Raw genomic sequence first — 14,275 nt, forward strand, 5'->3', positions numbered from 1 at the left:
AAATGCATGGGAGGAAAAAAAAAAGACAGGGAATCAAAAATAAATCCTCCTCACAACACCAGTGAACTTAGCTTGTATGACTTAAGATGTCACTGCAGAGGGCCTTTGACTGAAGTTCCAGTGTCCAGAGCAGAGCTGGCTAAAAGACATGTTCCTGTACCCCAGCTATCCCACACAAAGTTTGATTTGTTTAATTTATGGCTAATTTCATCAGCGTAACATGAAACAGGTGACTGTGCACGGAACTCACCAAAACTGAAACTCTTAACTTCACAACCTACAGCACAGGCATGTTCAGCCTTTAGTCTCTGAGAGAATGGCTACTGACCATCAGCTTTTGAATTGCTTGTATGAAACTGAACTTTTAGGCTACAAGAAGGTATGATCTTTACTTCATTTTTGCAACAGGCTATCAATTCAAATCTTGCAACGTGAAAGAAGGTCCATCTATGTTGAGCACAGGGCTGGCCATGGCACAGTGGCACTGGTCAGTGTTAGTAACCAGCCATGGCTCTGGGAGGACAGCTGGGCCAGCATCCTTCCCCTGCCCCATCAGGAAACTTCCCTTCTTTTCCCACTCCTCTCTCTATCCAAAATAATCTAAAGAAATAAACAATTCAGTGTGTGTTCCTTGTACTCACAGTCAGCCTGCTGACATTGAACACATGGTAATGAACAGAAGGTGGGAAAATTACTTTTGCTGTCAGGTGGGTGAGAAAATCTGATGCTGAACAATCATGGTACAAGAATGACAGAACCACTGCTCATGTGGGGATGTTTGTGAGGAATTGTGCAAGGTGAGAAGACATTTTTTACATGAGAAAATGAAGCATTTCCCAAAATACTGCAGATTAGCAGAGTTGGAAGTCCATGTATTTCCTGTCTGAGCTGACAGCAAGTAAAAAAAAACAGGTACAACTTTCCCTTCTTAAAAGTCAGTACACCGACTTTCAGCTTCGTCTCATGGTTTGAGGAACGAACTTACTGTGATTAAACGTTTACTAATTATTGGTAGTTTTGTGAATGCAATTTATTTGCTTGTTTTGGTTTCAAGGTTGCTAGATGGTCTTCAGGGATGCTCTCAGAGAGACCTGACTCCGGAAAAATTGGAAACCTATGTAGTAATATTGACTATCTTACCCTTTAACAGACAAACCTGCATGGCTTTTACAGTAAAAGTCACGCTAATGACTCTGACCAGCACAGATAAATGATACAAAATACAAGCTATTTTACAGGGGGTTAATTTTGGGGGTTTTTCCCGGCAGCAGCTTCACTAGCAAATATCATAAAGATCTTTGTATATTTTCTGGTTCTATCTGCCTCTGAGAGTGGATTTTTTTTAAATACTCTTCTGACAAAGATATATATACCACAGTGGCATGTGACAGTCCATGTTTGTTCAAAAGAATAGCAAACATAGCAAGTAGGCAAACACATGTAATAGTATATTAACATGGAAAAAGAATTTAAGTAATTTTGCATTGTGGGTCAAGGAAATATCTGCCTGTTACAGCAGAAGAAAATACTAATGCTTTTGCAGAAGTGAAATTCAAATAGATGAGAACACATGCCAGCCTCTTTAATGGTTTTTCTTCACACAGAATCATTTCCAAAACAGAATTCACCATGAAATTTTTCTTCTTACTCCTGTTTTAGTCTTTAGAAGTGATGGATTGAGCAGTTAGGAGATGTCTGAAGCTTTAAGGTTGTTTCTATTTGATTTGTTATAGTAATAATTATTTTGCTTTTTTAATATCCTGTTATATTAGATTGTATTATCAATTCATATAAGACATTAAATTAGCTTCTTTAGAGACAAACAATAGAAGTATAAATATCCTATAGTGCAAAAATCTTCTATTACTGCATTTTGCACTGTTTATCCCTTAGGAGTCAAATAGAAAATATAACGCAAAAAAATAAGCCAGAGGTACTATCCTTGTAATAAAAAGAAGCCTCATACTGCAACAAAGAAGATTTAAGTCAGGGGCCAATGTGATATAATGTATGCAGAAAGCATACAGCTACTCAATGGGCAGCCACTGAATAACCCATATTAACGTGAGACAATCTGACCCATAAGGAGACTCAATCTGAGCTGAGAAGAAACTATCAAATATCAGATTTAAACCACTCCCTATACATTTTGATGGGCTGTCATGAGGGTTGTTACTCTTGCTAGATTTTCATCCTTTCAAAGCAAAAGAAAAAATAATAAAAAAAGATTTTATTACCTGCACAGATGGTAGATTTTGCTAATGTTATATCCAAATCATTTTCTTCTCTAAACTGTGCATGCGTTTGAATTTTAATGCCTCAACCCACCTAAGTCACAGAACTTCTCAGTTACAGGAACAAATGAAGACTTGCTATGGTATAGGTGTTGTAAAAGTCAAGTTGGAGAGTTACAGAATCAGAAATCTCTTGGTTTGCCATTGATCTCCAATATACGCCACATTTTTTAAGGGCAACTGGAGAGATGGAATGCAAGCTTGAGTTTTAGTTGTGCATTCTCATTTTTCTCATAAAAAAATTGTCCTTGGGAAATATTTGCACTTAGATGCTTGCCTGCTTGTTCAATTACAGGAGCAATTAGGATCCATTTTAAGCTGTGGTCGAGCGGCATATGCCAACATTCAGAAAGATTTTTAAAAGGCTCCAGACTCTGTGAAGCCCTGGGTTTCCCAGAAGCACCCACTGGGCAACACCATCAATAGGAGGGAAATGAAAAGACAGACAATGGGGGTTCTAGCCCTGGCAACAGCACAGTGCCTTGTCCTGAGCAGTGCCTGGAGGCAAAGGGCTGGCAAGCTGTCCCCCTGAGCACAGGCTGCAGAGCATTTCCCAGGAAATCTCAGCCGTGCGCTCTAAACAGGGAATGTTCTGGGAAGGAAAAAAGTTTTGAGTTTTTGTCCTTGCTCATTTGCTTGCGTCCTTCTTACATCCTTTTTTTGCCTTCTTTTTTTATGGATGAACTTAATCTAGTTATTTAATGATTGAAGCATTTGCTCACAGGCCTTAAATAATAATAACTGTAATTATTTTTTATCATGCTCTTTCATACATGCCTCCTGCCAACGTGCCTGAGGTGCTGCACAGACACCACAAAACATAGTACAAGTTAAACATAACAAATGATAATGCAATGAAATATTTAAAAAGCCACGTATGATATGAACAACAGAAAGGCTGTTTTCAAATACAAGGAATTGCAAGAAAAAAATGCTGAAAATACAGAAGGAGGTTCTTGCTGCCAACCCTATCAAATTCACTTAGCTACAGCAGATGAAACCTTTGTTCATTTCCCTCTAGCTGGCATCTTCCAAGTACTTACCTCATTTTCTTTTAAAATATTTTGAGATTGTTTCTGTTTTGTATGCAACCCAGAAAATCTATCTGCTTTAATACCTGCAGTGCTACTATAATATGGTCATTTCTGGCCATCATCTTTAAAGCAGCTAAACTGACAACATGCCATATAAGATAAGAAAATATTAGTACTCTGTTATGCAGAAAGAGAACCAAGAGAGAGAGGAGGCTAAGCTTGCCAAGATCAAACAAAGCGTGTGGTAGAAAAAGAATTTGTACCCAAGTCTTCCAAGTGCCAGCCTATCACCCCAACTAAGCTGCAGTAAATCTTCAGCTGTCACCAAAACACAAGAAATTTGGGGATTAAAATGCAAATAAGGAAATCCCAAATCATGAAACAACAGCTGCAAACTTAAAAGGAGACGCAGCGTGCATTTGTATGCAGTCCATGAATGCATTTATACATATACATATATGGGTGTCAAAACACTCATAGCATGTACAAATGTTAAGGATCAATTTGATAAAATCTTCAATTTAAACTCTTTTGAATTTGCAAATAGAATACTTTTTAATGTCCTATTTTTTCTTGCTTGATTCTTAACCTATTGTCAGACAAGCTCTCCAAAACCTGCACAGTTTCAGAATATCTGTGCAGCCATTGAACTGCGTGTCGTCTGCTTGTTAGCAAGAAATGAGGCTGGAATGTAAGTCACTGCTAATTAAACTCATAATTACAAATGGAAGGTCAGACAGCAGATCCAAGAGCTGTTTGAAAATGTAATAAGACAAAAGAAAGAACAAACTTACATGTAATAATTCTGCCTTATTTGGCAGTCTGACCCATTAGAAGACTCCGCAGCTGCATATAGTACTGAAGGCAAATATTAGAATAATAAATGCAAATTGTTTGGGTCTAAATGAGATTGTCAAGGATTAGCACAGGCTCTAAACATTACCTAGATTTCTATTTCAAAACAAGAATTGAGAACTACTCATTTACAAAGTTAGAACATGGATCACAGCTTCTTGGCCTGAGCTCCAAAGCAGTGGCCACCACCACATTCACACAAACAGCCTTCCCTGTTTTTTATTGGACTGGGTAATATCTCACTCCTCTGCCCATATGTGGCCAGGAAATCTATTTGATGTTTCCCTGCCTTGCCTGCAAATCTCTACAAACACAGAAATTCTGAGCTAACCACGACATTGCCTTTGCCCCCTTGTTGTGAGGTTGAGGCAGAGAGAAGGTGAGAAGTGCAGGAGGTAATTTAGACAGAGGGATTAGAGAAGCAGCATTATAAGAGCAAAGGGGAGCAGAAGGACAATCTGCTAGAAACCAAAAATGGAGGACAGCCAGGGAAGGCTCACATTGTTTCTTGCTAGACTCGATCTCCTGAAGGGACAGAGCTTTTGATATGGGTCTTAACCTCCACATTCACACCCTCCCCGCCACCCTGTCACACCAGGATGAGTGATGGGCTCACAGGACATGGGAGGAGCAAGGCAGCACATGCTGCCATGCCAGGCCAGAAACCCAGTGCCTCCTCCTGTTAGCGAGCGTGTGATGAAGCCCTTGAGGATTTGGGAAAATCCAAGGAGAAGGATATTTTTTCTTTCCAAGATAGACACATCTCTTACATGGGATTTGAGCACCTGGACTGCACAGCACCTGGGAACCTGTTTAGGATTTAAGAACTTTATTTCAGGAAACAGAAATACAGGTGGCATATCAAAACTGCTTTCTGTCATGCCTCCTGCTCTGGGTAGCTCACCTTTCTGTGAGACACAGGAAGTCTCTAAAACTCTTGTCAGGGTGGAATACTCTTGTGAGACTTAACTACCCCAGATTTAAAAAAAAAAATTATTCACCTATGAGCAGGTTTTCATCTGACATTCTGATTCTAAAAAGCTGCCTTCCAACAGCTCAACTTTGTTGCAGCGAATGTCTCACCAAGCCCCTTCTAATAAATATCATTTATGATTTCTATGACACACTTGTTTTTGCAGTGAAATTGTAGAGGCAATGATCACTGGGTTGATTGACACCTAGTTATTCAATCAAACATACTTCTATTTCACTAGTCACAGACCACACATGCCAAATTTGATGCTGAAACAACTTTTATTAAGCATTTTGGAGAGGGCTTGGGAAGAAAATCAGTCTTGTAATGAAAATCTTAACTATGTAGCAGCTACTGCAGCACCATAATACTTATTTCTCTCCTGCTGGCAATTGAGCTGCAGCAGTACTGAACACCAGAGGACTTCTCTATAGAAGGAGAGATAACAGCACACATTTCCTGAAATGATGGAGGTTGTTTTTTCTTAACAATGGAAGTATACACAGATGAATTTGGTAGCTCTCAGCTGGTGAGCAAGTTTTCACTGTAATTCATTGTGCCTCTTTGGGTGGGAAAAATGGATTTCACATAAGTATTCCTTTCTGGGTTCATGAAAGATATAATGTGGCCAAGCTGAGGGCAGAGTTAGAGAGGCAAAAATAGCCACTCCACATCATATGATGCTGAAGCCAGTTAGTAGTGGGAGCCGAGACACAATGAATTCAGGTAGGGCAGTAATTTACTTTCTCAGGAAAATGATTTGCTCTAAATCTGACAAAACATTTTATAAGATGTTTCTCCTGAAGAGTAGGGACATGAAAATATCTTCATCATAACTTAGAGATGGATGAAGGGAGACTTATTTCTTTACCCCATTTCCTCTTTCCTAAGGCAATCACAGTTTTCAATGAGAGGGGTTACTCCAGACCTCTTTCTCTCAGAGTAGGAGCATCTTGGGGAAATTATGCAAACTTTGTAAAATAGCCATAGGCAAGCCAAGACAAGCCACTCTCTTAACTGTCTCAATTATGCCAACCAGTGATCAACTCAGAGGGTATTCTGACAGTTCCATTTCAGATTACCTCAGGAATGATTTGGGTACCTAAGCCACAGCATCCAGGACCACTTTTGACATCTCAGGCAATACGAACAATCCACATTGTGGCTGACAACTCCTGATGGAGACCCCTGACCTTATAGCCAAGTAGCTGGAGCACAGGCAGTGAGCCTTATAGCAGCTTAAATTACTTTTGGCATTTACGTTTTGGCACCTGAATGACTCTGCTGATGTTTTCAAATCATAATAGAGTGATTTCTTCCTCCTGTATCCTCACCTTGTACAAGGGGATAACAGGAACCTGCAAAGCAGCAGGTACTGTTTGATATAGAAAGGCATTTCATTACCGTTTTCCAGCTGCATCTCTAACAGCAGAAGGGTGCCTGAGTCTTTGCTCGAGAAACAACACTGAGCAGTTCCTTTACCCAAAGAAATTCTCTCCTTCTCAAGATTCTTAGTAATGTCCTTTAATTTTAAAAAGAAGGGAAATCAAAACCCCTTGTAAATGTTGCAACAGCTCAGCCTCAAAGGCCTCCTCTAAAAATTCATAGTTCTGGTTCTTAAACCTCTGTCTTTTTTTGGAGATTCCTCACGTAATTGCACTCCAACTTTTGTCCTGCTCTGAACTTTGCTGAGTTTTAGGAAGTGCTAATTAGCCCAAAGAGAAAAACTCTTCTGCAACGAAAGAAATAGAACTTTCAGAATTTTTTAAAAACGTCATTTTTCAAGCTTTCTGGATAGTTATTTGTGTCTTGGTTTTCAAGAGCAATTTATTCATTGAGCTTAACTTTTTCCCAGTACCTCCAGGCCTCACACATAGATTTTATTCACACAAAGTTTTATTCTATATAGTTTCTCGTGGTATTTCCAGAAATTACTTGGAGTACTTATTTCTATTACTGTTAAGACCCACTTATTTTGGGTCTAACAAAATTAGCAAAACTAACAAACTAACAAAATTAATTTAAACTAACAAACTAACAAAATTAATTTAAACCCAAAGCTTATTATGGTTTTGGGGAGGCCTTATTATTATTAAAAGACTAGATCTATTAAAAATGTTACATTATCTGTAAGTAAACATTGACAAGCTAAAAATGGGAAATTCTGCTGAACTCAGGTTTATGAGAAATGCACTTATTCATGTCCTACTGTGCAGATACCACAGAGAAGGCAAAAGCAGCTTTTTAAGTACCAGCCTCACCTCAGTGACAAGCACAAACATTCAGTCCCAGTCTTCCCAATGCAATCCCAGAGGAGACCAACGACTTAACTGTGTCACCCTCTAGCACCTGAAATCCTTGGCTCAGAATTTTCTAGGAGGAGAGCCTGTGCTGCACTGCCACCTCTCCGCTCCATCGCCATCAGATCAAACATGAGCTATCAGGCTCTTACCCTGTCAGTTCTCAGTGTGAAAAACCAGTGGCCCAGTACTCTATGCCAGTGTGAAGCTGGGAATTTTGTCCACATTTTTGTGAGGGGAAAAAAATAAAAACACTATTTAGCTTTTAAATTTGATGAAAAACCCCCAAGTTACATACACACACACCCCCCACACCCCCAAATTGCCGCCAAACAACCAGGAACATACAAAAGACCTCTCTTCTGGAAAAACACACAATTGAAGTGCCATTGTCCCCTCCATGCACTTGTCAAAACTGCTTGGGGGCTGTTGGAGGGAAGGTGGAGGGGGGAGAGAAGAGAAAAACAGACACAGCAAATAAGAAGAGTATTTTATTAGAGAGTTATCTCTTTCTTGCAAGAATGAGTGCTCAAATGGATAATACCGTCCTGTGAAATCCAAGTTTCTAGCTTCATGTTAAGAAGAGGCTCTTACCTGATGGGATTATCCATCCTTGATACTGTGAGAAATGCTGCTAAATTCGCTGTGTAGGAAGAGCACACGATAAGGGTGAAGAGCCACCAGCTTCCCATTACAATGCGCATTGCCACAGAATTGACAGTGGATTCACTCCCTACAAATAAACAGAGAAAATAAGGGTCTCTCAGCAGCTTCCATTTACAATCACCCTCTGTGTGCCCTGTTGTGTTAGACTTTGTTGGAGCTCCCTCTCTGCTCCCCCTCCAGTCCTCCCTTTCACTGTGGAAAAAGCATTGCTTCTGTTGAGACTGATAATTTAAAAGTATTTTCGCCAGTCAACATCTTGCCCTAGACAGTGTTCTAGAAAATCATCTTTCAACACATTTCCCTTGAGAATTATTGAGGATCAAATCTAGAGAACATGAAAAAAGTTCTGAATAAAGAAAGTTGAATAGTGAAGCACAACTAATATGCAGGAATTAAATCAATTACAGTGCTCAGAATATAGTACTGTTCTGTTTTCAATTATAATTTTAGAACTGGGGAAAAAAACCCACAGAGTTGCCCAATGTTTTGTGTGCTATCTTTGCTGTACTTAAATCTGAAAAGACTGAAGCATTAGTGTTATCACTTGTTACTCTTTGCAAGATTTCAAATAACGTGAAGATTTCTTTCCCGCAGTCTTCAAGCACATTCATGCTTGAACATCATTGGAGGCTAAACTTTACCATAGAGCTGGTGCTAGTCAATTCAGCATACATTTGTGCTGACCATATCTTACTGCACTTAAACCCGTCAGGGATGCCACCTTAATGACATGAGGGACCAAGTTTCATAGCAATAGGAAGGATTTTCCAGTTGAAGCTTTATAAGCTTGCAATCACAACAACAAAAAATGTAGAAAAAGGTTAATAACTTACCCACATATTGGCATTCAACAAGACCTGACTTTCAAGAATAGAACTAACATTATAGATATGACACAAAAACTGTGTGGGCAGATTTTGCAAGCAATTAGTTACAAAACTAACTTTGTTAATGGTAACAGCCTTCCTGAATTCAGTAGGTTTAGTCCTATACCTAGAGATTCCTGAGGGTAGTTATAAGACCACAAATAATTTTCATAACCAATTCAAAGAACCAAGAGTTGAATTGTCTCACATAAGCTCAAAAGTATATAAATTTCTATTTATATTTATAAATGAAATTCAAACAATTAGAAAAAGTGCTAGTTTCAGAGCTGGAGTAGTGTTGTAATTCTGCACCAAGCAGCTCTGTAGTTTATTTCTAGTGTAACAATTTTCCCAAAGTGAAAAAGCCTGCTACTCCTTCTTCTGGACTTAATGAGAGGCAGAAAAGCCATTAAAAAAAAAGAAATACATCCCCCAGTCGTACTTACCTCTTCCCACTTTCCATCAGCTAGGCTAATAAAACATATTACCTCCCCACACAAGCCTCCTCTTTCACCTTTAGCCCACTCTGGCCAAGACTGACACGTCCTGCCCTGCTTTACCCAAGGCAGACCATTTCTGAAGGGCTTTCAGTGGCATTTATAGGAGGGTAAGTACCTTGCTGAACAAAGGCTCCATACACAACCCAGATGGCACTGTGGAGGGTGGAGGACACAGAAGGGCTGGGCTGGGCAGCATTCTGTGCCCTGACCGCCTGGATGCGGTTCAGCACGAAGATCAGGACGCCGACTATGGGGATGGCTGCGGCGATGCAGGCCCACACCGCGAAGTCGAAAGGGGCAAAGAGAGAGAAGATGTTGATTTTCTCTTCGGGCTTTTTGATTAAGATGCCCACAGAATAGTCCATGTAGCGCTTGCTGAAGTCCACGACGCTCTCTCGTTCGGGTGTTATGGTGATGGCTGAGATGGCCAGGTCTGCTCTCTGCGAGACAAGCGCAACAGGTCAGGGCTCTCCCTTTCACCACCATTTTGGCCAGCATGAGCCTTAAGGAGACACTTTCTTTCTATAACTTAAAACATTTAGATGTATTTATATAAATTGGTTAAAAATAAAATCAGAATCTGTTTCATAATTTAAGCATTAGTTAATTGCATTGGTCTAAAGCAGAGGAGTGAAACATAACCTGTCAAGGTACTCTTGAACTCTATGGAAGTCCAACTTATTTAACCTTTATCCCTCACTTGTTTTCCAAACCATATTACCTTGGTGCACTGCAAGCAATAAAGAAAGAAACACCGATTATTTAGCTGGTGTATTTGGTAGCAAGGTGTGAAGAGTTAGTGTTTGTTTTTCTCCCTGCAGAATTGCCAGCTTTCCATATTCATGAAGAGACTTTATACGACAACTAGGGAGAAGATTTTGTTTTTTAAAACGAATAAAGCGATTGCAAAAAGTAGTAACAGGAAGAAGGCACCAAAAGCATCCTTGTTCTTGAAACTGCTTTGACTTCAACATTTAAAACAAGTAGGTTTTACTTGGAGGTGGTCCTTAAAGAGTATGCAAACTTGATGAAGGAAAAAAAAAGTTAATAAATAAGATTCCCAAAGCTTTTGAAGAGCTGCAGTTAGATTTTCAATATTTTTCCATCTTAATAAGAAGAGTTCTCTTCAAAACACAGAATGTACATTCTGTTTCTTATCTCTAATTTTGCTGGGAAAGTAAAGCAAATATTAGATGAGGGAGGTCTGCTTTAAAATCCTTTGGAGTCAATGGAACAACTGGTAGCAGAAATACTTTTTAAATATACCACAATAGACACTTTATTGCTTCAAAGAAAGCAATTTCCAAGGAAATTTAACAGGATTCCTTAACTCATTTTTAAATCAATGAAAATCAAACAGCTTATGTCAATGCAAAATAAGGTAAAAATTCTTTATGTTTCCTAGCACCAACCAAGAGCATCCCCTTATCACACACATTGGCTATTGCTTTAATTACTTCTATTTCTTTCTAAACATCTACTTACCAGATACTGAGCCACCTATTTACTAGACAATGAGAAAGTTTTAATTTTCAGTAATAACTCCACTGCAGAAGAGTAACCTTTCCTACAGAGAGCAACAACATGGAATATTAATTCCTTTGATTCTTCTTCTTGATTAACATTCGTCCCATGTCAGATAGCAAGAACATTAACAAAATATAATCTAATTCAATTTTCTGAGAGATTCTAAGTTACAAGCTTTCCCCATCTACTTGAATGGAGTACAGTTAATTTACTCCTGGATTTGCAAGATTGTATTTAAGAAAAGAAATTTGGTCCTCTCTGTTTTAAATGAATTAATAATCTTGAGATCAGTTCAAATTCTGGTCCCCTATTACTAGGGTCACTTTTCCTGTGTTGGAGTCAAACAAAGTGACAGAAATAAAGTCCTATCTACAAAAAAATAGCAAACACATAATGGCAAAAATTAAAATAATAGAAATTCATATTGAAGAATACCTTTTTTCTCTATTTTCTATAGTCATTCCCTCACACAAATGCATGTCCTCTCTTCTAATAGCTATATAAACACACAGATTTACACTGATATAATTTATGTTGAGAGCAGTTGGGAGCAAATAAAACAAGAGCCTCTTTAGTTTCTATCCTGTTTACAGGTAGGTCTTAAATTGCAGTTTATATCACACTCAAACCATGCATAGCTCAGAAGCATTCTGCACTGATGCTTTCATCCTAATTCATTCTCTTGTATTTTGAAATGAGGAAAGGAGAATATTTAAACACCTTTACAAAGCTTTGACACCCTACTCCAAAGAGTAATATTTTTTCTTTTTTTTTTTTTTTTCTTATAGTGCAGTTTCTTCTCTGTGTACCTTGTTAATAAGTTCTCCAATCATGCCATTCCATGAGCTGTTTTGGAGCTGGTGTCCGTATTTGCCATCAGGAGCTTGATATATCTCATACTTGAAGCCTAGATTCTTGGCAAGTGCATCGAGGACATCAATGGAAAATCCTTTATATCGTTTTGGCTGCCCAAGTATGTTCTCTGCCACCATCACAAAAGGTTCTTCCTGAGAACAAAACAACATCTTAACTGGCACTTGAAACAAGATTTTTAGTTTGTTCCTCTTAGCAAAAGGACGTTTCCTGAGTTAATTCTGAACAACTTGGCACAGATTTTGAGACACTCATAACCTTCTGAGGCAAAAACTGTAGGCAATGTGGGATACCGTGAAGCATCCCAACCAGACACCACCACCTCAGCCCTGTCCATGGCCTTAGGTTTCCATAGTTCTTGAGAAGAGGCAAAGACTCCAGAAGACAACTCAATCCCCTCTAGCAGCTTCCTGGCATCCACAGGATTAGTTCCTCTCTAAAACACCTGCCTCTTCTCATTGGTGATAAAGGAGGTACATAGACCTAACTTAGTGTCCTAAATAGCTGTCTAGAGTACAGATTTTAAGTTCAGCACATCAGTCCTAGATAGGAAGATTACTGCTGTCCATGTATCTCAGATCATATTAGATTTAGAAAGCCATCTTTTACATACAATTCTTAATCTTTTATCCAAGAGACATATTGAAACAAGAGCTAAAAACACTGCATTTAGCGAACACTTAAAATTTTGAAAATTCAAAGAATAACCTTCATGAGTACTAGTTTCTGGAATATTTTAATTTAAAAGTATGTTTTGGGACCAAGGAAATGCAGCATTTTGTGTGATGTTTTCTGTTGGGCACGAATGTCCTGCTCTCCTGCAGGGGAATGCCAGGGATGCCAGCAGCACAGCCACCACAGCTGGCTGCCTTTGTACCCTGGTACTCGCACTGTCTGCTTACCTCTCACATCAGCTACAGCATAAATAGAGAAAAGTAAACTGAGGGCTGGAGGGAGTGTCTTAATGATCTCACGTAGTACTGCCTATTTGTACCATGATTCAGAAAAAGATGATTAAAAGCCACAGAAAGACATCACATTCTGCAATCTGCAGACTCCAATATTTCAGGCAGGAATGCATTTAAGCCCTAATTTGCCCCTAATGTAGAACTTGGCTGACAGGAGCTCTTCTACCACTCAGAGTCTAAGAGACAGTAGTCCCAAAAGCATAATGATTTTTTTGGAAAGATGTCACCTTTCTAAAAGATATAGTTTATCTCAATGGGAATTTATGAGCTTGATGGAGGAAACACTTGATTAAATTTTACAGCCTGCAGTGTACAAGAGCCAAGATTAGATTATCATAATTGGCCCATCTGATCTTAAAATCCATGAAATGCTGGAAATTGCCTATCCAAGTTGAAGCACAATATCTGGAATGCCCCCCTGTGCACTCAGGCCCTGTGCTGGTTCTGTGCCTGGTAGGAATTACAATGCAGAAAAACAGCATAAGCAAACAAACAAATGCTCTGTATCTCTGACAGCGCACAGCTTCACATAGAATAATAAAAGGCCATCATCTATCTTCCATGCTTATGTAACTGATCATCCAAAAATACAGAACTGAAAATGATAGGCAAAAACACTGCGGGAAGTGCCCAAAATACCCAGTCGGGTCCTTTTTATTTTGAGCGTTTTGTTTCCTGAAAGATCCTTCAAAGAGCATCGTACCAAGACAGTCACCACTTTGAGTGTCACTCCTTGTAAGTCGTTGCCCAGACGTCTCTCTTGTAGGCTGCCATTCAGTCCTTTCTCAGAGTCCCACGTTGCCAACTAGAACAGAAAGTGCAGTGAGTCTGAAGGTCTGGTAAGCAGAAATCTTTCAGCATTTACATAAACATTTAATGGTAGCTTGGCCCAATCCAGAACTGATATAGAGAAGTTGAGAGGTGTGTGGGTTTCTTTAATGCAGAATCAGAATTAGTGAGATTCAGAGGATAGACATAAACAAGTACCTTGCCTGAATGTATTTTCATGGATGCGTGCAATGTAACTGCTCTATTATCTGTGGTAGTTGTCATATTATTTCGCTTAGATCACTCTGATATGACATTTCTCTTCAGTAAGTTTATATTGCCTGACAGTCTTGAGGATTATCTGTGGTTTCACTATCCCAGATTTCCCTCTCTGCTCAGATTCCTGCCTATTTTCAAGTAATTCTCCACTGTTTATCAAAGACTGACCATTTTTCCTGCTGCACAACATTTTTGCTCACTGATAGTAATAAATTCTTGACATAGGTTCTATGGTGTCAAATTGCCTCCTCTCTCAGATTTTCTTCAGATCCTATCTTGAGTCCTATTTTCTCTGTTCTTGCCCTACTTCTAACTCATTTCTAAAACAGTAGCAGCCTATTGAGGTCCTAGGCTCTGATGAACAAATATCTC

At 39.1% G+C, this 14,275-nt stretch overlaps 1 protein-coding gene across 2 annotated transcripts in view; it reads right to left on the reverse strand.

Annotated features, from left to right (window-relative positions):
• GRID1 (glutamate ionotropic receptor delta type subunit 1) overlaps positions 1–14,275 on the reverse strand; it is a 525,483-nt gene that overhangs the window by 44,712 nt on the left and 466,496 nt on the right. For both annotated transcript variants that reach the window (XM_039381152.1, XM_039381151.1), the window contains exons 9-12: positions 13,560–13,661; positions 11,825–12,022; positions 9,604–9,928; positions 8,051–8,189 (exon numbers count right to left, since the gene is read on the reverse strand). In XM_039381152.1, the coding sequence (XP_039237086.1) occupies positions 8,051–8,189; positions 9,604–9,928; positions 11,825–12,022; positions 13,560–13,661 (764 nt within the window). The remainder of the gene's footprint in view (positions 1–8,050; positions 8,190–9,603; positions 9,929–11,824; positions 12,023–13,559; positions 13,662–14,275) is intronic.

Source organism: Pipra filicauda, unplaced genomic scaffold, assembly GCF_003945595.2.
Source record: "Pipra filicauda isolate LSUMZ 115617 unplaced genomic scaffold, ASM394559v2 scaffold214_size1419223_pilon, whole genome shotgun sequence".
In the NCBI taxonomy this organism is placed as follows: domain Eukaryota; kingdom Metazoa; phylum Chordata; class Aves; order Passeriformes; family Pipridae; genus Pipra; species Pipra filicauda.